This window comes from Pecten maximus, chromosome 4, assembly GCF_902652985.1.
Source record: "Pecten maximus chromosome 4, xPecMax1.1, whole genome shotgun sequence".
Classification (NCBI taxonomy): Eukaryota; Metazoa; Mollusca; class Bivalvia; order Pectinida; family Pectinidae; genus Pecten; species Pecten maximus.
In genome coordinates, this window is record NC_047018.1 from 37,974,633 (window position 1) to 38,000,606 (window position 25,974).

General features: G+C 36.5%; 1 protein-coding gene across 10 annotated transcripts in view; it reads right to left on the reverse strand.

The window, feature by feature from the left end:
* Positions 1–15,805, reverse strand: part of LOC117326017 (disabled homolog 1-like) — a 42,026-nt gene extending 26,221 nt beyond the window's left edge. For 5 of the 10 annotated variants that reach the window (XM_033882585.1, XM_033882586.1, XM_033882587.1 and 2 more), the window contains exons 1-3: positions 15,681–15,805; positions 7,893–7,954; positions 2,007–2,228 (exon numbers count right to left, since the gene is read on the reverse strand). In XM_033882585.1, coding sequence (XP_033738476.1) covers positions 2,007–2,169 — 163 coding nt within the window. In that variant the 5' untranslated portion in view covers positions 2,170–2,228; positions 7,893–7,954; positions 15,681–15,805. Of the gene's footprint in view, positions 1–2,006; positions 2,229–7,892; positions 7,955–8,087; positions 8,183–9,088; positions 9,172–11,577; positions 11,600–15,487; positions 15,586–15,680 lie in introns of those variants that run through there. The other 5 variants (XM_033882579.1, XM_033882578.1, XM_033882581.1 and 2 more) reach the window with 5 other exon arrangements.
* Positions 15,806–25,974: the final 10,169 nt, after the last annotated feature.

The following is a 25,974-nucleotide window of genomic DNA, read 5'->3' on the forward strand; positions in this document are numbered from 1 at the left end:
TGACAGGCTGTAGTTGTTTTGGGGGTGTGGATAAGAAGTTTACCTTTCTTTTTCACCTGTCTCCTGACAGGCTGTAGTAGTTGTTTTGGGGGTGTGGATAGGAAGTTTACCTTTCTTTTTTACCTGTCTCCTGACAGGCTGTAGTTGTTGTTTTGGGGGTGTGGATAGATAGGAAGTTTACCTTTCTTTTTCACCTGTCTCCTGACAGGCTGTAGTTGTTGTTTTGGGGGTGTGGATAGGAAGTTTACCTTTCTTTTTCACCTGTCTCCTGACAGGCTGTAGTTGTTTTGGGGTGTGGAATAGGAAGTTTACCTTTCTTTTTCACCTGTCTCCTGACAGGCTGTAAGTTTGTTTTGGGGGTGTGGATAGGAAGTTTACCTTTCTTTTTCAAACCTGTCTCCTGACAGGCCTGTAGTTGTTTTTTGGGGGGTGTGGATAGGAAGTTTCCTTTCTTTTCACCTGTCTCCTGACAGGCTGTAGTTGTTTTGGGGGTGTGGATAGGAAGTTTACCTTTCTTTTTTCACCTGTCTCCTGACAGGCTGTAGTTGTTTTGGGGGTGTGGATAGGAAGTTTACCTTTCTTTTCACCTGTCTCCTGACAGGCTGTAGTAGTGTTTTGGGGGTGTGGATAGGAAGTTACCTTTCTTTTTCACCTGTCTCCTGACAGGCTGTAGTTGTTTTGGGGGGTGTGGATAGGAAGTTTACCTTTCTTTTCACACCTGTCTCCTGACAGGCTGTAGTTGTTTTGGGGGTGTGGATAGGAAGTTTACCTTTCTTTTTCACCTGTCTCCTGACAGGCTGTAGTAGTTGTTTTGGGGGTGTGGATAGGAAGTTTACCATTTCTTTTTCACCTGTCTCCTGACAGGCTGTAGTTGTTTTGGGGGTGTGGATAGGAAGTTTACCTTTCTTTTTCACCTGTCTCCTGACAGGCTGTAGTTGTTGTTTTGGGGGTGTGGATAGGAAGTTTACCTTTCTTTTTCACCTGTCTCCTGACAGGCTGTAGTTGTTTTGTAGGTGTGGATAGGAAGTTTACCTTTCTTTTTCACCTGTCTCCTGACAGCCTGAAGTTGTTTTGGGGGTGTGGATAGGAAGTTTACCTTTCTTTTTCACCTGTCTCCTGACAGGCTGTAGTAGTTGTTTTGGGGGTGTGGATAGGAAGTTTACCTTTCTTTTTCACCTGTCTCCTGACAGGCTGTAGTTGTTTTGGGGGTGTGGATGAGAAGTTTACCTTTCTTTTTCACCTGTCTCCTGACAGCCTGAAGTTGTTTTGGGGGTGTGGATAGGAAGTTTACCTTTCTTTTTCACCTGTCTCCTGACAGGCTGTAGTTGTTTTGGGGGTGTGGATAGGAAGTTTACCTTTCTTTTTCACCTGTCTCCTGACAGGCTGTAGTAGTTGTTTTGGGGGTGTGGATAGGAAGTTTACCTTTCTTTTTCACCTGTCTCCTGACAGGCTGTAGTTGTTTTGGGGGTGTGGATAGGAAGTTTACCTTTCTTTTTCACCTGTCTCCTGACAGGCTGTAGTTGTTGTTTTGGGGGTGTGGATAGGAAGTTTACCTTTCTTTTTCACCTGTCTCCTGACAGGCTGTAGTTGTTTTGGGGGTGTGGATAGGAAGTTTACCTTTCTTTTTCACCTGTCTCCTGACAGGCTGTAGTTGTTTTGGGGGTGTGGATAGGAAGTTTACCTTTCTTTTTCACCTGTCTCCTGACAGGCTGTAGTTGTTTTGGGGGTGTGGATAGGAAGTTTACCTTTCTTTTTCACCTGTCTCCTGACAGGCTGTAGTTGTTGTTTGGGGGTGTGGATAGGAAGTTTACCTTTCTTTTTCACCTGTCTCCTGACAGGCTGTAGTAGTTGTTTTGGGGGTGTGGATAGGAAGTTTACCTTTCTTTTTCACCTGTCTCCTGACAGGCTGTAGTTGTTTTGGGGGTGTGGATAGGAAGTTTACCTTTCTTTTTCACCTGTCTCCTGACAGGCTGTAGTTGTTTTGGGGGTGTGGATAGGAAGTTTACCTTTCTTTTTCACCTGTCTCCTGACAGGCTGTAGTTGTTGTTTTGGGGCTGTAGATGGAGTGGAGGATGTGGTACTAGTGGCAGTGCTGGAGGGAGAAGATGGTTCACTTCCCACCTCAGAAGCGGGCTGGGCCTCAGCTACAGGCTCCGTTGTACCCGACATCTCTAATCTGGTCTGTTTACTATTGCAGCTGTGTTGACTTGAAGATTTGAGTGGGTATACTGAAACGAAAGGAAGACATTTTAGCTTTGGAGGTAGAAGATTTTTCTCCAATCTCTACCTATAAAAGATACATGTATCTCATGGTGAGCCGCTCGTCAGCTGAAAAGCCGCAAGGCCGTAATAGCGGACGTAAAACCCGTTAAAAAAATAAATACATAAACATGGTGAACAACATATATCTATCTTTTATTGGTGTACCAGTTGATGCTATAGAACTAAATTTACCGTTAAATCTTATCTTGATTTTTTCATTTATTTACTTTTATTTATTATTTTTTTGTTGTTGTTGTTGTTTAAAGATTATTTCCAGTTGGTGTCAAATATCATTACTGCATGGTGAAAACTGACAATTTCAGTCAATGAAAGAATACTAATCATCAAAACAAAACTATCATCTGGAATAGTTTAAAGCACACAAGTCATCAGATTTATATGCCTTTCATTGCTTTGTGTACTTATGTTACACAGAATGTTGTCACTTCCTCATTGCCAATAAATGTGTTTCCTTTAAACTGGCCTCTTAAGTTTTTTTCATTCATGATATATCTACAATGCACAAAGCTTATCCTGAAAGGAAACACAATAAATTGTTACATTAGTGGTGCCTTTCTCTTACCACTTAACTGTCTCTCTTCATATTTGTCGGCCATTCAAGGACTATCTGAAAGGCTTGTTTATAATTATTCAACAAATCTATGGTTATAACCTAGAATTTACTCATAGATGACCGGGAATATGTCTGTTAGCAAGATCAACTTTTTAACATACATTCATGTCAAAACAAAGAAACCAGCTCAGTCTGATGACGATCCAGGGGAGATAATATATAACTCGGTGGTATTTTCGTTCAGGGGAGATAATATATAACTCAGTGGTATTTTCGTTCAGGGGAGATAATATAACTCGGTGGTATTTTCGTTCAGGGGAGATAATATATAACTCAGTGGTATTTTCGTTCAGGGGAGATAATATAACTCAGTGGTATTTTCATTCAGGGGAGATAATATAACTCAGTGGTATTTTCGTTCAGGGGAGATAATATAACTCAGTGGTATTTTCGTTCAGGGGAGATAATATAACTCTGTGGTATTTTCATTCAGGGGAGATAATATAACTCAAGTGGTAATTTCATTCAGGGGAGATAATATAACTCGGTGGTATTTTCATTCAGGGGAGATAATATAACTCTGTGGTATTTTCGTTCAGGGGAGATAATATAACTCAGCAGTATTTTCGTTCAGGGGAGATAATATAACTCGGTGCTCCGTGGTATTTTCATTCAGGGGAGATAATATAACTCAGTGGTATTTTCGTTCCGGGGAGATAATATAACTCAGTGGTATTTTCGTTTAGGGGAGATGATATAACTCAGCAGTATTTTCGTTTTAACTTGGACATTGTTGTATGTGTGACTATGGTTCTTTGATTTTTATTTACAGGAAGGTTAGACTAATCACTATTATGAGATAATTAGGAGTACAATTTCTACAACAAATGTGAAAGAAGTTATTTGCACCTTAAGTTAATCATATTCCTGTTGGACAATTATGAAAGTGCATAGGATTCTATGAGAGAAAACTAGAATGATATAGAGCACTAGAAATTCCATATGGATGTACATACTCCCGATAACTTATCCCTTCTAATTAGTCGAACTCTGGTCCTTAAATATAAGTGGTGAAAGGCCAATGAATAGGCATATAAAAAACTAAGTTCTAAATTTTCTTTTTTTCTAATTTAGAAAATTTAACTAAAAATTTGAAATCGAACGTTGTTAATTTTATTCAATTTAATTTCTAATTAGTTTTTTGTCATTAATGTTAAATCTATAGTATCAGCTGTACAGAATTGAACTATTTCGTATTCATGTCAGGGAGTGGTCTCAATTTTTTCAAAAACTAATTTAAATCCAAGTTATAAAATCCATTATATATGGTAAGGTTAATATAGAACGGGGATTTTATCAGCTTTAATCTAATGTATTCACAATCAGTAATATTTGTTCTTTTATCATTTACATGTAATGTACATGTAGGTTAATACACACAGACCTCATTTATCTCTGTAAATCCCAGTCATGCATTCCATGCATAATAAAACCTCATTAGCTATACAAGTCATGTAGAGTATATATAACTATAGTTCAATACATTAATTATACCATTTTCAATGATTTACAAAAAGTTTACTTAACAAGAGGCCCCAAGGGCCTGCATTATTCACCTGGATATTTCAGTAATTATGGCAAAATATTTTAATTTGAGTCATGCATCAAATATTTTTCTACTTTTAAATGAACTGCCTCTCCAAACAATGGTTCAAACTACAGGTGGACCAACTTCTGTCATTCTTAAAAAGAAAAAGGTTTCTGAAGTTTTTTTGTTTTGTTTTTGTAATATTTATCATATTAAGCCCCCTTTCTCCAGCCCCAAGAGTGCCAGATCCTCCGTTTATACAACGTTAGATCTCATTTGGCCAATAATGATCCAGACCAAATTTCATCAAAATCCATTCAGACATTCAGGACTTTAGTAGGATTTACCTCAATTTCCCCTATTGGGTGCCGGATCTCTAGCCCCAGGGGAGCCACATCCTCCATTTATACAATGTTAGATCTTTTCTACCTAATAATGCTCCACACCAAATTTCATCAAAATCCATTCAGTGTTCAGGACTAGTAGGGATTTAAAGGATTAACCTCAATATCCCCTATTGGGCCCTGCCCCTCCGGGCCCAGGGGAGTCACACCTGTTTGTACAACATTTGATCTCATTTGCCTAATAATACTCTAGACAAAATTTTATCAGAATCCATTCAGGCGTTCAGGACTAGAAGGGATTTAATGGAAATGCTGACAGCCGTCGCCTGCCAGATGAGGGATGAGGGACAAGGAACGCTACACTTAGGCAATAAGTCTGACAAGTCTATAATCTACATGCATTTATCAGAATACATATGCTTATATGTGTGGAGAATATGTTGATCATTTCAATATATCATATAACTACTCAATGTATGATTCTATGATCTATATATATATGTACCTGCCTGCAAAATTATTTTTTTCTGAATGTGTGCAAAACATTCTGGTTATGTGATAAAGAGAATCTTGTATCAAATCTTGTCTAATTTTTGCACTTATCTAGTTTTTTCAAATTTCCGGACCCTTTCAAAATTGCAAAAACAGGCTTGGGCCTGTATCGCTCCCCTAGATATTGCAGTAAATATGAGGAAAACACCCCAGATTTCTACAGAATAAAGATTTTGAAGATTGGTTCCTCTCTACTCAAGGATGCTTCAGATTTTCCCTGTTTGGCCCTACATCTCAGGTATACAAAATTGGTTCCCTTTCACCCAAGGATGCTTCAGACCACATCTTTTCATGCCTTCAGAAAAAGGATTTTAACCAATTTAATGCATATTTCTCCTGTTTGGCCCCTAGGACTGCCCTTTAAGTGTTGTTTGTATGAGTTACTTCCCTTGTTCTTGTAGGTCAGGGTTGACCTATTTGTTATAGACAATGATGTTCTTAATATAAACATTTATGTATATAGGAATCTAACCTACATATGTAGAAATGGTCAGAACATTGGTACTGCAAGTACACAATATTTGGAACATTGCAGCTGTATGAATCCTGCAAAATTTGAACTGATATTTATCGATCTGTCTACATCACAGAAGTTAGTTGTATTACATGTGACAGGCCTATGACTATATAAGCTACAGATAGATATGGGATAGTTAAAAATAGCCAGGTAGAGATAACTGACTTTAGTTTTACAATGCAGTCTGAGCCACCGACTGAATCCTATATTATATACTTACGTCATACATACAGCTCATCCTTGAAACCATGTAACCAGAAGCAATTTTAAACAGGTCTACCTTCACAAAAACAGTCTGAGCTATTTGCCCACATGATAGCTATAGGTATAAATTCGCATCTCTGCCATTACAACACCATACCCTAAAGTATGGCAATCACAATGATGATGATTTGTTAAAGGTATTATATTTCTATACTGTGAGTACCCTTTTGCATTTTTGTGTAGCATTGTTTTTTTGTTGTTTTTTTGTTTACTGGGTTTATCGTATTGTAAACAGCCAGAGTCATTTTGAGGCAGGGTCTCCTTGTAGTAGTTGGTGACTACCTCACAGAACAACATAGGGGAGACTCATGTTTGCCATCCAGAGTTATTAGGGTAAATGTCTCGCCCATGGCAAGGACATCGACACAACCACAACAGCACAGACCGATCCGTTTCTTAGCTTCCAGAGAAACACAAACTGACATGGGTTGAGCCTTGAACTACAGACATATCAGTACTACACCTTAGGGTAAATACATGGCCAGCGGTCTAACCAATGTGAGCTAAGCTATTGCAGTCCACCCGTGAAGCAGTGTATACACTGTTGTTAACACTAACTAGCTTAGAATAAATTACGAACTCATAAACATAATTCAATTATCCCCTATATATATTCTGTGCATTCTGTGCCGTAAATGTTATCAAATATGACAAACATTACATGTATCAAAATGGAAGATACCATCCCAAAATTAGAATTCAAGAAAACTACAGATAACCTTAATAACACACGACAACCTCTTCACCAACTATTCTGTTGCCTCTAAAAGTTCCCATAAGTTGCTTATTATATGTGCATAGAAATTGAATAAGGACATTTATTTTTGTCTATAGAGTGCAGAGGTCAAAGGTCCTTGCATTTTCCCTTTCCTGGGGGCAGCAACAGCTCAATCAGTAAATATATGTTAAGCGTCAGACTAATACGTATACTACATCAACTGAAAATCCTAGGTATGTGGTACAATCCCTACTACATCAACTGAAAATCCTAGGTATGTGGTACAATCCCTACACAGGGCAATTTACTTTTCTCATGAAGTCTTTAGCTAGATCACAAACTGTCTTATGTTTCATATATATATATATATATATGGTTGTGTCCTTGGGAAAGACACTATACCCCAACAGTGAACTGCTCCGGATAGCTTCCTGCATGTTGTCATGTGAGGTAGTCACCAGCTACATAAGGAAACTGGCTGTTGATGTGGTTTTGAACAAAGAAAACAAACAAACAACATATTTATTACCAGCTCCCAATGTTAGCCATAGGTATATCTAGCCAACCAAACTTGCAGTCGAGGTAACATTTCATAGTGACATTAATGTAATGTACATGCTCCAGACTTTCTAACAGTCCTCTTGTATACAAGTGTATATAATCGGTGACCTCTGTGAACTGAACCATGAAGACAAGTCGCCATACACACTATAATATACAATGTACATCAACTTATATATATATACCGACATCCTCTAACAGGTAAATAAAAGCACCTGGCTCCTGTGGTGATACACAAGACAAATGAAGGTCATTTGCTGATGTAATGCTAAGTATTTCCTAAGGAATTGATAGATCAAAGTTTTTATATACAGTCTCTTAATTAAAACAAAAGCATATGCATATGAAAAGACTATATATATAATGTCTGCTTACTCATTCAGTGTGTCTTCAGACCAGCTAGTTAGGCTCACTGCTAGCAGAGGGCATAATAAATGACCTCTCATTTTTTATTTTAAAATTTTAATCCTCAAAGTGTGTTTTGTTGCTGCATTAAAAATACTTAAACTTACCTGATGATAAAGCAATCCCCTGGGAGTTTTATCAGACAATCTCCTACTGCTTACTATGTTATCTGAAATACACAAGTTGACACCTCGAATATATATCATATATAGTGTATATACCTTCCATATTAATTGTATATCAAGTAGTTAATGTCACAATTACTCGTTTATGCTAATAAACCATGAGAATCTGATATTTACCAGTATGGTTTAAAGGGACAAGGCAATACTTTTCTCTGTTTATGACTTCTTTAAGACTTTTAAGTCTTCAAATCAGGCTGATGGAATTTGATTCGCTATTAAAAAGAAACAAAAACCACCTTTGAAATAAACTCCCTGCTATAATCAACGCAAGTATGCACTGGACAGTTGGTAGTATTGGGGGATTTCATTTTGCTATACAAATTGTATATTCAGTCATTAAATTAAATCCAGCAAAAAAACTAATACCCTCAAACCTTTATAAAATATATCATTTATTACGTTTTCATTTTTGCATCAGATGCTGATTGGTTTACCAATTGGTCATGTGTCATTCCATGTTACATCATATTGCACTGTTACAAATTGATAAAACATCATGTTTCACTTGTGTGCATATATTTATAGCAAAAAGGGGATTTCTATGACTACGTCTCGTAATTTTCAGCCAATGAGATTTCAACATCAACAACTCTGTGTTTATTGCAGTTTACAAAGTGGTGATGCACAAAATTTAATTCCGATTATTTCTAACTGGGACAACTGCGAAAACCAAGTCGTGTTTATACACTATATTTTTTTAGAAATAGCAATAATAATTAGCAATATTATCTGCAATATTTTTCTTGTAATAAACCCCAGAACCAACATGTATTCTTTGAAAAAAGGGATTGGCTTGCAGGACCGTACCGCAATTTCATTGAATTATAACAGATATGCTTTTGTTGAATATATATATAAGTACAGTATAATTATTGCTGGGACAGTGAAAACCCTGGCACTGCACTATACTTTGGACATCATATCTATAACCTTAGATTCATTAAACTGTAAAGAAAGTCACAAACCTCAAGACGACAAAAATGTTTTAATGATGTGTTATATGTACCTACATTACCCACATATTAAATACAAAGTAGGTGTGGTTCCTTTACAACTCTCAGATAATGAGCTGTATACAGTTAGTCATATATCTGCTAATCCTTTATAGCTATAGCTACCTGTCTGTATTTACACTCAAACTTGAACATCCTAAAGCTTCTGATCATCTGAATGCCTTAGAGTTTCCTCACACACTGTATAGGCACTCTGGCCCTGAAGTAAAATTTCCTGTGTATAACTTTCAATTATTGTTCATTTACACTCTAGCTACTGACACACATATCTCTGCGTGCTGTATGTCTCCCTCCTTGGGAAGGAAGTTGACATAATGACAGGGTGACCTAGACCCGCACCACAATCTCACTATCAAGTTATATACACTTACATAAAAGTTTCAGGATGGTCATTTTATACTCGCCTCTTTCAATAATGGATGTATTAAATAAAGACTAAATTTACCTATTATCCCAGGTAAAATAAAATCTTATCAAGTTTTATAAAATAACAGGTATTTTCAGCTAACAGGTAATTATCACCAATGTGAGTAATAAATATATGATGCCATTTAAATTTATTACTCACACTGTTTTAATTAGCTTCAGTCTTTCAAGACAAATTCTATGTTCTTAACAATTGATAATGCATTTTTCTATATTTATGCATTTTTTATAACTATATACAAATGTAGTGCCATTTAATCGTATTTCATTAATCGTCTTGGGGTGTCTTTGTTCCAGCGACATATTTTTATGATAGATAAGTAACAGAAGAACTTGTATTCATACCTGGTAAGTTTTATTTGTCCTTTCACTACAACCATCACAGGAACGCATATACGAAACCTCAAAACAATGGTACCAAAAATACATATGCATGATAACAAGAGATCCCAGAGGGATCTTGGCGCCCACCATTGAATGATCTTTATAGGTTCCATGTCAGATTGATCTTTTCTCTACTCTTCCCTTCCTCTAAGTCTTACTAATCTGTGTAAATTCAGAAACAGCCCTCTAGTACTTTTCAAACAAGGGGAACCTATATATAAAATTTAAGATTTAGCGATAATGGCTGTCTGTCGGCCATGTTGTTTTCGGATTGGTCCCAAAATGAAAAACTAGGCACTAAGGGGAACCTACATATGAAATTTGAGAAAGATCCCTTCATTACTTTCTGAGAAATAGCGATAACAAACTTCAATTGTCAAAATCCAAGATGGCTGCCTGTCGGCCATGTTGTTTTCTGATTAGTCTCAAAATGCAATATGCATAACTAGGCACCGGGGGGAACCTGCATATGAAATTTGAGAAAGATCCCTTCATTACTTTCTGAGAAACAGCGATAACAAACTTCAATTGTCAAAATCCAAGATGGCTGCCTGTCGGCCATGTTGTTTTCTGATTAGTCTCAAAATGCAATATGCATAACTAGGCACCGAGGGGAAAATGCATATGAAATTTCAGAAAGATCCCTTCATTACTTTCTGAGAAATAGCGATAACAAACTTCAATTGTCAAAATCCAAGATGGCTGCCTGTCAGCCATGTTGTTTTCCGATCGGTCTCAAAATGCAATATGCATAACTAGGCACCAAGAGGAACCTACATATGAAATTTGAGAAAGATCCCTTAAGTACTTTCTGAGAAATAGCGATAACAAACTTCAATTGTGAAAATCCAAGATGGCTGCCTGTCGGCCATGTTGTTTTCCGATTGGTCTCAAAATGCAATATGCATAACTAGGCACCAAGGGGAACCTACATATGAAATTTGAGAAAGATCCCTTCAGTACTTTCTGAGGATTAGCGATAACAAGAATTGTTTACGGACGAACGACGGACCACGGACGCAGGGCGATTTGAATAGCCCACCATCTGATGATGGTGGGCTAATAAATGTAAAGGCATGCAGTGACAAACACTGCTTTACATAACTTACATTAAGTATTTGTATGTAGTTGTGCAGGATTGGACTAAAGTCTATAGGTAAAGGGCAATTTGTTTTGTATTAAATGTTTAGTCGTTAATAACATTTCCAAAATTACTCAAAAAATGAATTTCTTTGAATTTTCATTCAAAATTTTCAAATACTGTAGCTCTAAATCTGCCATATTTACATTAAATTTAAGTCCAGTATTTGCCAATTAAGTATCTGAATCACCATAATTCAATGTTCCAAAATTGTTGTAAATTATAAACAATACCCTGTCAGCCAAAATGGCCAAGGGGTGAAAATCAACTGAAAACAATTATGCAGTATGTGCTGTTGACTTCTATCGATTTATATAATCACAGGACTGGTTTGGGATAGTGCCTGTTTGTCTCCTTTTGGAAAGAAAATTGAATTGGGAAAGATTTTTTCTTTTCAGGAATAACTGCAAAGTTTTGGAATTTGACTTAAATATGAAATAATATCAATTGGGAATGGGGCCCATTAACGGCCCCAAATAGCCCTCGGAAAAAGCCCTGAATTGTTTGATTTAGAAATGGGATGCTTATACAAAGTCAACATGCACTTATAATGACAAGCAAAATACAACAAAAAATCCATTAAAGCACTGCAATATTGAGCAAACATCTAAAATATTAATATTGTTGGGATATATTTACATACCTTTCACAAAGGTAGAATTGTACGCCACAAAGCTAAGATTCGATCATTCATATCCGACACCATAAAGATAGGTATTATACAAACTGATTACCTGTATCCTACACATCGTAATAACTCGGTGATATTGTCTGAATTTAGCAGGTTTACTACTGTTTACATGTATACCGATGTCCTGTACAATATTACTGTAGAGATAACAGGGACAGGCTGCTTGTGACAACATGTCTGTAATCATCTGCATTAAATACAAACTATTGTACCACTTTCTTTTAACTGGATTCTAGGATCCGAAATTATAGTGAAGATAACATAGAATGTTCAATTAGATATCTTTAATTTTAACTAGATATCAGAAAACTTGAAATAGAATATGGTACATGCATTGTTTAACAGGTATATGGATAGTGGATGTGCTTGTAAGATACTGCTACATAGGACAAATACTTGTACCATGCCCTGTACAAACTTGTATGTGTTACTGATAAAATTGGGGAACTTTGCACTTCCACTGAACGATCATCATCAATGATTTCATACACAACATATACCTGTTGACCTAGAACAGGCCAAATAGTACCCTAGAGATCAGCCAATATGCCTGTTGGTTACATCCACACAGATGTAGGTCTTACAGTAACAAGCTTTGATTCTGAGAAGAAACATATAGAGATAGGAATGTATTAGCTGGACTACTGGCCCTGTACGCTAGGACATTGTACACGATATACAGTAAAAGACTTATCAGTATATTTATTACAAAGCCAGATACAAAAATGTTAAGCTCATCATAACAAAATTAAAAAAAAAAAAAAAATTAAAACATGTTGTTGCAATATTTCGACCCCCACAAATGACCTAAACAAGAAATATCTTTAAAAAGATGAACGGCATAGTTTTAATGCTGGTGATTATAATGTAAAACTGTTGGTGAAATAAATTAACGAACTATTTAATAAATGCACAGTTTCAGCATGGATAACAAAATTATATCAGTTTGAATCATTTTTGGTAATAATAAGACTGCATTTGAATCAGTAATATTATTTTGTTAATGTGTCATTTGAAAAGATACATCCACTTATTCAGCTTGCATTCAATCTTGATTTTGTTTCGTCTTTAACTGCATGTCTGCATTTTGCATTTATCGCTACATTGACCAATCACATACTTCATCTTGACCAGTAACGCCACCTGTCGAGTCATATCCGGGAACAAAAGAAAATTATACGGCTATGCCGAAAAAAGCTTGCTAAAAATCTTAACTGGATGGTGAACAGAATGACACAATGACAAGACAGAATCAAGGTAAAACAGAATGCCTGTGACCAAGTTGTATAGGCATGAAAAGAAAAAATTGAAGTTAAAGATGAAAAATGCTAGGATAGTAATTAAATACCTTGTATTTGTGCCGAACAACTGCAGTTGAAATGTGGACTATATCTAACTATATCTTACTCAGTATTTTTCAAATTAACATTTAGCGAAAAGTTGGAAACTATTCAATATTTTCATTTCCTGCTTGAGATATATATATGGTACAGGCACCCTCTTCAACAAACTTAGACAATCTAAATACATTTTAAGTGGCCATTTGAAAGGATCATGACTCTGTCAATAAGGTCAATAATAGAATGAAACCGATACTTAAACTTGATCTGAAACAATTACAAAATCATATTACTAAATACTTGCTCATTATGACATTACTGACACGATCAAAACCCCTGAAAGCATATCAGGTAGAATGACTATCGTTGGAGAATATTTCAAGGGCTACAACTCTGTCAAAAGGGCCACAAAGAACTGAACATTATAGAGCCATATATATATACCAGAGTTGAGCTCATTATCTAAAACAAAAAATAAAATACAATTAATTAACATCACTACTTCCTTTTTGCAAGCCCAATGAGTCTATCATTTACTGTGACCTTGTTTGAAAATAGGCAAAACACTAGTATAGAATCTAATGAAAAGAAACATTTTAAGGGTATATATTGTCGGCCATGATAAGTGTATATGAATTACTGGTAATTGATGCTAGGGCATGCATACAGTTTATTGTAGATTATAACTTTCTTTTCATTTGGTGTATGTTATATATACACCTGTAACGATACACAAGGAAACTTCCAGGTACATATACTCATTAGAAAGTGTAGATTCCAGCATACATGTACCCTGTGTCCATGCATGTAAAGCCTTTGTCAAGATTTTTAATTGCCTAATCTTTTTTTACAATAAAAACTTCAATGCCTGTATCGTGTCTTTACCGGTAACTGGTGATATATATGTAATTTCTGTGTGATCTTCAGCAGGCACCATGCATTTACAACTCATTGCTAATTTAAATATTGGTAAAACAAATATTTTGTATGTTATGTTACCACTTTCATGGCATGTATATATTTCCTGTAATGTCATTGGAATCATAAACATTATTGTTTCATGTTGGTTTTTTTTATCTATCTGTATATCGTCCACCTAAATTTGTACTTTGACAATGATTACAACTACAAGGCTGATAAATTAACACAATGTATTATCTTTTATGATGATTACAATTGATACTAAATTGGGAAATTGAATGGGTAGCTGAAATTTGTAATTTGAAATACATGGTGATTGTCACTAGGTTTAAATCCTTTTCTACCTCTATTTTACACACATTTAATCATTATTTTAAACAGTGATGTCTTTGAAGGCTTCTCACTACAAAGCTGTTTAATTACCTTTTTAAAAAGTTTTTTTTCATGTGTTATCTTAATTATATTTCATGAAAGAAAACTAGAATTACTAATGACTATAGTGCAAGCATCATTAGTGTATACATGTATTTTGAATCTAAATTCACATTTGAAAATGTATTAGACTGTGTGAATTGATGAGTATAGATATCATTTTCTCCCAAATATAACATGATATCCTTATACGTTGTTATAACCTACTTCCACAGAATTCAGGTTACACATTGAGGTTTCAGTTGACATATTATCTATAGTGATAATGAACCCAAATAGATTTGTACGAGAACTGGGCCATACCGTATTAGGATAATTACAATGTATACACTTTATGACGTTTATGTCACAATTATCAGATAGACAAAATTTGAACTTATATGCATAATCCTTATGTATAGTATGCATATTGCAAGTAGCAGTCATCCTTTCAAATAAAAGCATCGATATCACCAAAAGGAAAGTTGATCTTATATATGATTATGACAACTTTGTGACCTATACTTTTATCAAAATTGTGTCTGCATATCTGTCTTTCCAAGTTTAAACTTCCAAATCTTGATTTATATAGTAATCACAGTACATTTACAATTGCATCTGAACAACCTCTTTTAAAACGTTTTGTTAAACTAAAATGAATGAAAAAACACCCATTGATTATGAAAGAAACTAATGATTGACATGTTTTCTACAGCAAATTAATGTTTTAACTGGACCAGTTGATTTAGAGCCAGATACATGTACTGTATAATATTATATATATAGGTTTCTGGTATATAACATACATGTAGGCCTACATATGTAGTAACTTTGCTTGATCACATGTACAGGTCAAAGTATTCTCACCAATCACTTTTTAGTTTCACTTTACAGTCAAATTGTCAAGATGGGACGTGCTAAAAAATAAGTCGCGATTGTAAAAAAAAAAGATTAAAAGATAAAGAATAGTCCTAGATGATATAAGTATAACACTCGGCACTGATATAACAAGAGAAAGTGGGAGTGTGGCTGGAGTCGAGGTGACGACTGGGGGGCGTGACGTCCACTACATATCCTCACTTTCAGTAGGGAAAGTGTCAGGGCATGTTCAAGGGAATAGCGAAACACACAAAAATGACATCATACATACATTTAAACACATGATGTACAAAATTACAACTCGCTCTTACCTCTCTGTCATACCTATGATAATAAATACATCTCGCTGAAGTTGATGTGGACAGGACTAGTACTTCACAGATCGCCTTTGGGGTGTAAACAGGACAACGCGCTACTTACACCACTAGCACTCAAACTTCATCTTAGGTTGACGCGAATATAAGCACCTAGATAAACTAGTCAAGAATAGCTATCTTCACTTACCTTCATGGTATAGTTATGGCATTGGAGGACACTTTTTATCACTTTGGACAGGATATATGGAGTAAACAATTCAACAACTGTAACACAACTCTCACGAGGTTAACAACAGACTGTACTCGCCACTAATACTGTAGAGACAGGTGCCCGGATAATCGAACTATGAACCTGACGTCACGCCAGAACAGCAGACGACACATCTAGGATAGATGTATACCTATATAGGCCTACAAATTAAACATTACATCGCTATGCCCCAATTGTCTTCATTGTTCAAATTTAATTCGAATGTTTAAGCAGACACATTTCCTAATCACTTAAAGGGTGTATGGCAGCACGCATTGCCACAAGAACTTCATATATGGCGTGACATCCATGGCCAGCATCTGTATCAGCCGATATTGCAGAAATCGCATTGATTGGTCGGGAAGCCTTAGCTTGGTGATGACAGATGTGATAAAAAAAACCTTTTTCATAGTCACATATTTTCAGTTTTTCCCAAATACCACCTTTTTAAATTGAGCATTAAAAAGGCATCAAAGAAGCGGAGATGTTTCATAGTGAATTTTATGAAATTTGTTGTAATATAAACATTATTGGACATTTTACATTTTCCATAATTTTGGATTTCTTCGCCGTCTAATTTCTCTTTGTAAAAATGTTACATTTACAAATTATTTAATTACATCTCAACAAGCTGTCTGTCTTTTGAAAGTGATAATATGTATAATTCCCTTTTTCTCATTGTTATCGGATTAAACCGCGCAATATGTATGTACATTTATCTTTTGATGTTAAATGAGTTACTTAACTGGCCCGGCCAGGTATGACACCTAGCCTCGAACAAAGGACAATTAAGGTCATTATCTCACCTGTCTGAAATATGGCCATCTGAGTACTAAAATGCCACCTGTCAATCATTTGTATTAACTCTAGCTTAAATACTATGTGTAACGTTTTGTAAAATTAATTAGAACCTAGGGTTCGGACTGCACGGGTCGATTTTCGGATATTCCGTAAATCGCCTGCCGACTCTTTGAACGTTTGACTTATTAAATTTTTCATTTGGACTACTATTCACCATCTTTGGATTTTTATACTTTTTCACAACGAAAACCATGTGAAAGATGCATAGGCCTAGACTATATGTCCAGACCACATTTTGTTTTAACTTTATTTATTTTGCTACAAGTATACTGCATGGTATCTTCGATCACACATCACGGGAAAATTCCACCTGGAAATTCGACCGAGTTTTCTATTCTTAAAAATAAATTATATATTACGTATCATGGACACTGCGAAACCTTTCAAATACAAATACTTTAGTTTTGGTAATTCAATGTTGCATAGATGTTAGCAAAGTTCACAAATGCTACCCTAGACTTCATAATGAGGCAGATTGTCCTTTTGACAGTTAACTTTTCAGTGCTAGCCTAAGAATGTTCAGACACCTGTACACGTATTACATCCACTGTGACAAGAGAACTACCATTTCTCTGCTGTAACGGGACACATCTAAAAATATATATAAAAAAAAAAAGCAAATTACGCATATGTATAAAGACATCGGACCCACAAGGGTCAATGCAACTGTCACGCAAGTGACATTTGAAGGGGATTTCTATCGAGAATCTTTCCCAATCTAGATTGTTTATGTTTGCCTCGGTGTCATAATAATTATTGTCTCAATCAATAACCCCCCCCCCCCCCCCCCCCCCCCCCCCTTTTCTTCCTAAACCGTCTTCTCTCTTTCCCTTTTCCTCACGCCTCTCTTTAACGTTTTACTTCGAACTCCCTTCTAACCTTTCTTTCATGTTCCCCCTCAAACTTCTTTCCTCTCTCGCTCTCCCCAATACTCGTTTATATTTGTTCTTCATATATAACATTATCTTCAGAAGGCGACGAATTGTGAGGTTTCTATTTAACTATGTCTCTTCATTGGTGCTGACATCGAAAGCAAATTTTGATTTCCGTTAAACGACTAATCACAATATCCGTTTTCGGAACAATGGTATTCACCAGTAGCCATCGTTGCCACTTATGAGCTACACCAGAAGAGGCTCTATATGCTCCGGTAGAATTTTACAGCTGCCTCAGAGATGCTTGGCTCATCCTCATCGGTTATGTGTTTGTCAGGAAAAGGGCCATCCACTGCTGGTGCACTGGGAAGTGGTGAAACATCCAGGTCTGAGCATTCCCCAAATAATACGAAATCCGATAATATATCACCTACTGGACGCTCAGTGACCACTTCTGCCTGCTCCGGATTTTTTCGAGGCAAATATACATGGAAGATTGCAAGATACATTCAGAAATCTGAGTTACATCCAAAGTATGAATCTCACGGGTTCTGAATCCTTTCTGTATCCTTGGTAATGGCTGCTTCCAAAGCCTTCTTGAATAACGTTGGCCACATGCCTTTCTTAACTTGGTTACTGGGAATTCAGTACATACTCTGTTGTAGGTTTTATATACTGAATGGCTGTAGTAGACTGGTGCAATGCGGTGGCAATCCCTGAATATGAATGTTCTCATCTTGATATTTTTTAAGAAGCGATAAAACTTCATTCGATCCATTAGAGACTATGATTCGGAGCAGAGGTCTTTCTGGGCCACAATTTTTGAGAAAGACATTGTTGAGCCATTCGTTGCCTAAAACCTCACACATTCACTTTACTTCGGTATGTCCATATATTTTACCCGAATGTGAGTCATTTATGACCGTGAATGAGTGTAGACACTTTTTTTAATCTTACGCTACACACGCGAGTTTGTTATTTCGCTGTGTTTCTCGTCACGTGATCAGCCAGGGTCATTTTGAGGCGAGATCAGCCTCAATGAACAACATATAGGGGAGCCCGTCGTTTGCTATCCAGAGCAATTAAGAATAAGCTTCTTGCCCAAGGACACTACCACGACAGCACAGACCAGCCCGTTTCTCAGCTTCCCGAAAAACACAAACCGACAGGGGCAGGGAGCTTCGAACCACGCACCTCGAAACTTCACCCGGGGTTGCATGGCCAACTCTATCCGACCCCCAAAAGAGTCATTGCCTTACCTGATTCAATTATACATGCTAATATACTGATGGCTTCGCGGGAATTACAATAAAGTACGGTGTACTTCTTTTCCCGTTAGTGACCTGATACCTTACTTGGTACATATCTGAGAAGGAATGTTCAAACTGTTTTTCCGTTCCATCTTTATTCCATATAAGATGAGATTTATTTTGAAGTTTCAGCTCCATTTTATCCAAGTCCTCAAACTATTTACTGATGACAGGCTTATTCAATGTGCAAAATCGGGACGCGGAGAGTCTTTCTGGCTTTCGCAGAACCAATTATGTGTGTCATTTTTTCAAGCCTTTCCATCAATCGTTTCCTTGTCTTTTATTTCGAAAGCATGAAACGCTTCCAGGCTTTTGACCATTTATGTACCTCATACCTTACCAATACAATCCTGAAGCTGTATAGCAAAATCCCATAGAGACAGCTGATGACAACCTCTGTCTGGTATTGTCAGAAACGGGAACAACAAGGCACCAATACAGGGTATCATAATATACTATCGTAATACGAGGCTATAAAGTATATATATATATAAATATAATGTCTTACCCCAAGTACCTGTGGTCTGTCTTGGATGTGTTGAAGCTTTCTTAGTGCCTAACGTTTGGAAATTGTCAGGGCATTGCTGTATGCCGTAGACAGGGTCAGTGCCTCCTGACCGTAGATAAGTCTAGTAACTACAAAAGTCATCCACAGTTCTGCTTTGATCTCTTGGGTCATACCTCCATTTTCATGGAGTCCAGCTCCCATTAGAGAATATGATACCCTGTATTAGCGCCTTGTTGTTCCCGTTTCTGACAATACCAGACCGAGGTTCACATTCTCCAAGGAAATCAAGCATGCTTTAATCAGTAACAAGTGGATCCAGAAACAAGACATTTCCTAGCTGAATCTCCTGCTTAACAAAAAGAACGACAGTAAGTACAAGATAAACTTGCCATGATCATCGATAATCCAACGAGTCTGAGAACACCTAAATTCCTGACCCAGATTCTTCTGATCAGCAGCCAACCGTCTGTTCTAGTTTCCTGTGTAATACGCTCGAGAAGTGTAACATTCTCAAAATTGATAAACTAGATAGGGATTGCATCTCCAAAATTCATCTGAAGCGTCTCTATCTGCCAGCAGTTCAAGAATAATAGACTTTACAATATTCCATAAGGAGGATGAAATGGTGAACTAATCAGTGATATCATTCCGAACTTTTGAGTTTTTTAAATTCTGTAATGCTTTGTTGAAAACATCAAGCAATGAAATCCTTCTTTGCCATCGTAGCGCTTGAAGGACTTAGTACGTAATTCATATTCATTCATCATACCTTCTTATTGTCATTGTCGACGAGTGATGCTGGCAGACATTGTTAACCAGTTCTTCACAGTAAAATTAAATAAATAAATTAAATGAATATCCGAGTACTCTTAGAATTCCTATAGGGGAAAAAACCTAGTTTAATGTATCCTTTCACGTTCTTGCAAGCCTGGTGATTGCATTTCAATGGTTTTGGCCAACTTTTTAGCAGTCTCAATGGCGTGTGTCCTGGCCACTGCTGAATTATTGTTTTGAGATTTCCAATCATAGAAACTGCTTGACGGAAGCTAATGTTTTTTGGGGGTTTTTTTGGTCCTTTTTTTGTATTCTTATTTTGTCCAAAACATGAGTAAATGAAAAAGGTCTGATTGCTATAGGCACCGACTTCATGTACAAAACCAAGCACAATGCAATTTTAATTTGGTAAACTAGCTCCAGTTTCATTCAAAATATACAATGAGACAAGAAAGCGTGCTTGTAGATAACGGATTACAGACTCAATTGTAATAACTGTGTTTTCCAGAAAATAAGTTGTTTTATCCCGTTTTTTTCCTTCTTTCGATATTCAACCTCTCTGTTATGATTCTTTTTGGCTGCACATTGTGCACGTTATTGACTCTCCTTGGAATATTCAAAACAGATTCTAGGAAATCATTCAGTGTCTTTAGTACAAGAGTGACAGGACTTGAAACAAGTCAACATACGAGGGCTGATTGATATGTTGTGAGCCTCTTAATGAAGGATATAAATTTAGCCAGACATATTGTATTATTATTCAACATGATCCCCTTCAGTATCTATACACTTTTGCCAGCGGTGTTTAAAGGCCTCAATGCCACATTTATAGAACTTCTTTTCTCGGCTTTTCAGAAAGTCATCCACTGCATGTATGATGCCATCATTGGACTGAAAGTGGGTGCCTGAAATAGCTGTTTTCAGTTTTGGAAATAGAGAAAGTCAGATGGAGCGAGATCAGGTGAATAAGGCGGATGCTTAATCAATTTAAAGCCACGATCAAGAATGGCAGCCATGAAAATGACAGACTTGTGAACAGCAGTATTGTCCTGATGGAATAACACACCTTTAGCGAGCTTTCCGTGGCGCTTAAGTTAATTATTTCCCCGTAATTGCCTCAGAGGAGAAGCATAGTATGTGCCATTGATTGTTTGTCCCTTTTTGAGATAATCTATCTGCAGAATACCATCTGCATCGCAGAAAACCGACGCTATAACCTTCCCAGCTGAAGGAACAGTCTTTGCCTTCTTTGGCGGGGAAGAGCCATGGTGCTTCCATTGTTTCGATTGTTGTTTGGCCCCATGTTTCATCTATAGTGACAAATCTCTGAAGAAAGTTGGCAGTATCTTCCTAAAAAGGTTAGGATTTGCACGCGATAATGTGCGCCCTGGTGTGCTTATGATCAACTGTCAGCCTTGGTACCCATTGGGCCGAAAGCTTTCTCATTGCAAGATCCTCGGTCAGAATGGAATGTACGCTTTCCTGTGAAATGCCAACTCTAGTGGCTATATATCTTTCTGTGACTCGTCTGTCAGTCATAACAATATCATGAACTTTATCGACCATTTCTGGGGTTTTAACATTGACAGGCCTTCCAGGATGGGTGTCATCCTCAAGGCTATGTTGGTCGCGCTTAAATTCCGCCACCCACCTTTTCACTGTAGCATATGAAGGGACATCTTTCCCTAGTGTTGCTACCATATCATTATGGGTATCCTTATGTGTTCAAACTTTTTTATGCAAATAGTGGATCACTGCTCTTTTGTACCGATTTTGTCCATTTTGCAAAAGCCGCTCGTCTTGTTTACCTCGTCGATATAAACTAACCAAATGAGACCAGTATTGGGTACACGACCCTATATAGTCAGAGAATAATAGGACTTAAAAAGAACATTCTTGATTACCTCCTTCACCACGAGGCTCAAAACATATCAATCATCCCTCGTACTCCCGTTTTTTTTTCTTACACCTGAGGTTTTCAATAAAAATACATAAACTTGAATGATGTTTTTATTGATCACTTTAATAAAGAAATTCTTGATAATTTCTCGGACACGGACCATTTCTTTGCTTTTAACATTATATATAATACATCTGAAAAACGATGTCCTTTAAAAAGGTCTCTGATTAAACTAAGATAATATTTCTGAACAGCTGCGGTCAGGAACAGTACATTGTGCAGTGCTATACGGGGACAATCTTCTTAGTGCTAGTGTCCAATGAATATCACGCCTCTACATTTTCCTCTGAATTGTTTTTTGCATTTAATGCGATATTTTAGCTATCCTTATTAGCTATATTTCTTGCCTTAATTATGATTTTCTTTCACATTGGTGTTGCCTTTTCCTGAGGATTTCTATCTACAAGTGTACTTTTAGGGGCCTTCATTTTTACTCTTGCTTTAAGGGTTCCTGTACTGTGCACCTTCTGTGCTATGACATTATCCTGGTAACGTCGACTCTAATATGCGCCTCCCTATACAGTAGGCTTGATAGATTCATTCTGGGAAACTCATCACACGACACCTTACATCGTTCAAAAATAACTTTTTATCAAAAACCAAACATAGTTAGTGCATTTACGACTTTATGACTCTTTCTCGAAGTATATTGTGTTTGTGTCAATATATTGAATCAGAATGCCATATGATCGTATTTACAACTGTAACTAAGCAGTTATGATCTTATTTCATTGCTTTTTAAGTTTAAATTAGTTGAAAATTGTGTGAACATAATTTCAAAAATATCAAAAAGTTTAGTTACAGTACGTCCTTATAGCATTAACACATGGATGTATGATATGGAAGCAAATGGCAAGCTATCAGGCCCCTGGAACTGGAGAAGACTAAGATTACTGACACACCAGAAAAGGCCCTACAATGTGTATGCCACTGAGCCCAAGCTTAACCTGAGTGTTACATAGCAATAAATACTACAAAAGAAAGATATTGTGCATACATTGATTTCCTAATGATAAATACCTTGACCTTGACCATCAAAGTTTCCACAACACCCATGAAAGCACTTTCTTTAAGAAGTCACTGAATAAAGACTGAGCATATACATGTAAATTGTCCAACTGATTTTCTATTTAAAGTAACAGTGATCGTGACCTTTGACCTCTGTGCCCGATAGTAATTTTTGAACAGGCACTTTGTTCCAGTAAGCACTGAAAAAAGTCAGAGTGCAATTTGTTCAACAGAATTCAGGACATTGTGAATAAACTGATCTTCTATTTATAACAACAGCGACTTTGACCTTTGACTTCTGGGTCTGAAAAGCTAAGCAAAGCAAAGTAAGCGCTTTCTTCAAGGAAGCATTGGATCTATAAAGTACATATGTATATGCACGAGATTAAATGACTTAACAGTACTCAAGATGTCCAGAACCCCAAAATAGGACAAACAGACAAATCAATCTTTAAACATTTAATTTATAGAATAATTCGGTGCTTCCCATCCCATCTTATCAACTGTACAACATAAGTTCGTCACAAAAATGTCACAATAGTGTTCAACAAGTCCCTCTGGAAAAAACATGATGGCATATCCAGGAAGATTGTATGGTAATAAGTGTTCATATCAGGTAATAGATGGACTAGATAATCACACAATCATCAATAGAACTGGCTGTAATATGTATGTCTTACTAACACCATTACTTCATTTGATCCACCTTGCCCCAGCTTCATCAACATTCCTTAACTCAAAGAACATTTGAAAGCATTATTGGATTTAAGGAAACAATCTCATTAAGGATTTTCATTAAATTTTGTAATGGCTTTCTTAGGAAAATTTTAAGTTAAGTAATAATATGAAACTGGAGCCAGGACCTTTTATGGTAGTGGAATAGAACTTGATACTAAATAAATAGCATGCCACACATGAAATTAAGGGGCAGTGTTTGGTTACATATTAAGAAAAAAGCTGCCACAATAAAAAAGATAATAATACCAGAACTGTTTTCTTACAAATGTATATAACGTTCAGAAAGTTTTCAGATACAAATATAGAGGATGTTTCCAAATCACATTAGATTCATGAAACTATTTTTTTTCATTTAAAAGAACCTTTGTGGAGTTAAAATGAAAAAAAAACATGATTATTTTATACATCTGGTAGACAATGGAAACAAAAGATTTTGCCATAATCACTACATAAATGCATTATAATACAACCTTGTGTTAACATAATTGTTAACATCTAAATAAGTTGCAGATGTACATTAAAATGAATAAAGTATTTCAAAAGTCTAAATTAAATCAATTTTTAGATGAGTAACTCACTCCTTCATATATTAACAAGGCACATGCCTTTATAGAAAAATGCAATAATACCTAATTTCAATACTGAAAAATAAAGTTGTAGAGATTCAACATAGTTTATGAAATAATTGTAAACTAAAAGAATTGGAAATTTTGTCAGCAAATTATTTCAAGGCTCACACATTCAAGAATTTACCACCAATTAGTATTTAAATGCCTGGTTGGAAAATTACTACTTCGGACACAACAGTAATAATTGCTCTTTATAGCAGACCCGGTAAACAAACTTCAACCTTTATCAATTCATTCATTTGTAACCCCATGGTAATTGTAATATTTAACTAGTTGGCTAGGCAATGATAACTCTCTCCTCATTTAGTGGGATTTCAACAAGCCACATATATATGCAGTTCATCACCTCATTTTTGATTGTGAAAATGATAACAGCACAGACTAATCATAATCTGTGATAAGTTATAATTTAAGTTAAAGTGAAACCTGACTTTACTGAACACTGACTAACAAAATCCTGTGATCCGACCCTGTCCAACAGATTACTGACATACGCCGCTGTCATTGCCAACATTTACTTTACCGAAACATTGTCATACTCCGCTGTCATTGCCAACATTTACTTTACCAAAACATTGTCATACTCCGCTGTCATTGCCTACATTTACTTTATCGAAACATTGTCATACTCCGCTGTCATTGCCAAAACATTGTCATATCGACACAGTGACAGTCCCAAACAGTGCCAGTAAAGTCAAATGTTACTTTATGAGTTCAGTTATCAGGGAAAATGTGAATAAGGATAGTAAAATAAGCAACATCACTACAATAATCCAACATAATGCTGTTTGTAGAAATTTGACTAAACAGATTTATCACAGGGTGACAGTGAGTATTTAATACAATGTACAACTTACTGATGGCAGTAGTAATTGCAGGGGTCAGAAAATTACTGAAGCAAAGACAGTGACAGCTAGTTACTAGATGGACAGTTACTTGAAGGTGAATACATGTAGCTATAGAAGGGCAAAGTTACATGGAGGTAGTTACTGGAGGGCAGAAAATTACAGGAGCACATAGTTACTGGAGGGTGAATACATCTTGTTACAGGAGGACAGAGTTACATGGAGTTAGTTACTGGAGGGCAGAAAGTTACGGAACACATAGTTACTGGAGGGTGAATACATCTTGTAACAGGAGGGCAGAGTTACATGGAGTTAGTTATTGGAGGGCAGAAAGTTACGGAGCACATAGTTACTGGATGGTGAAAACATCTTGTTACAGGAGGGCAGAGCTACATGGAGTTAGTTACTGGAGGGCAGAAAATTACGGAGCACATAGTTACTGGAGGGTGAATACATCTTGTTACAGGAGGACAGAGTTACATGGAGTTAGTTACTGGAAGGCAGAAAGTTACGGAGCACATAGTTACTGGAGGGTGAATACATCTTGTTACAGGAGGGCAGAGTTACATGGAGTTAGTTACTGGAGGGCAGAAAGTTACGGAGCACATAGTTACTGGATGGTGAATACATCTTGTTACAGGAGGGCAGAGTTACATGGAGTTAGTTACTGGAGGGCAGAAAGTTACGGAGCACATAGTTACTGGAGGGTGAATACATCTTGTT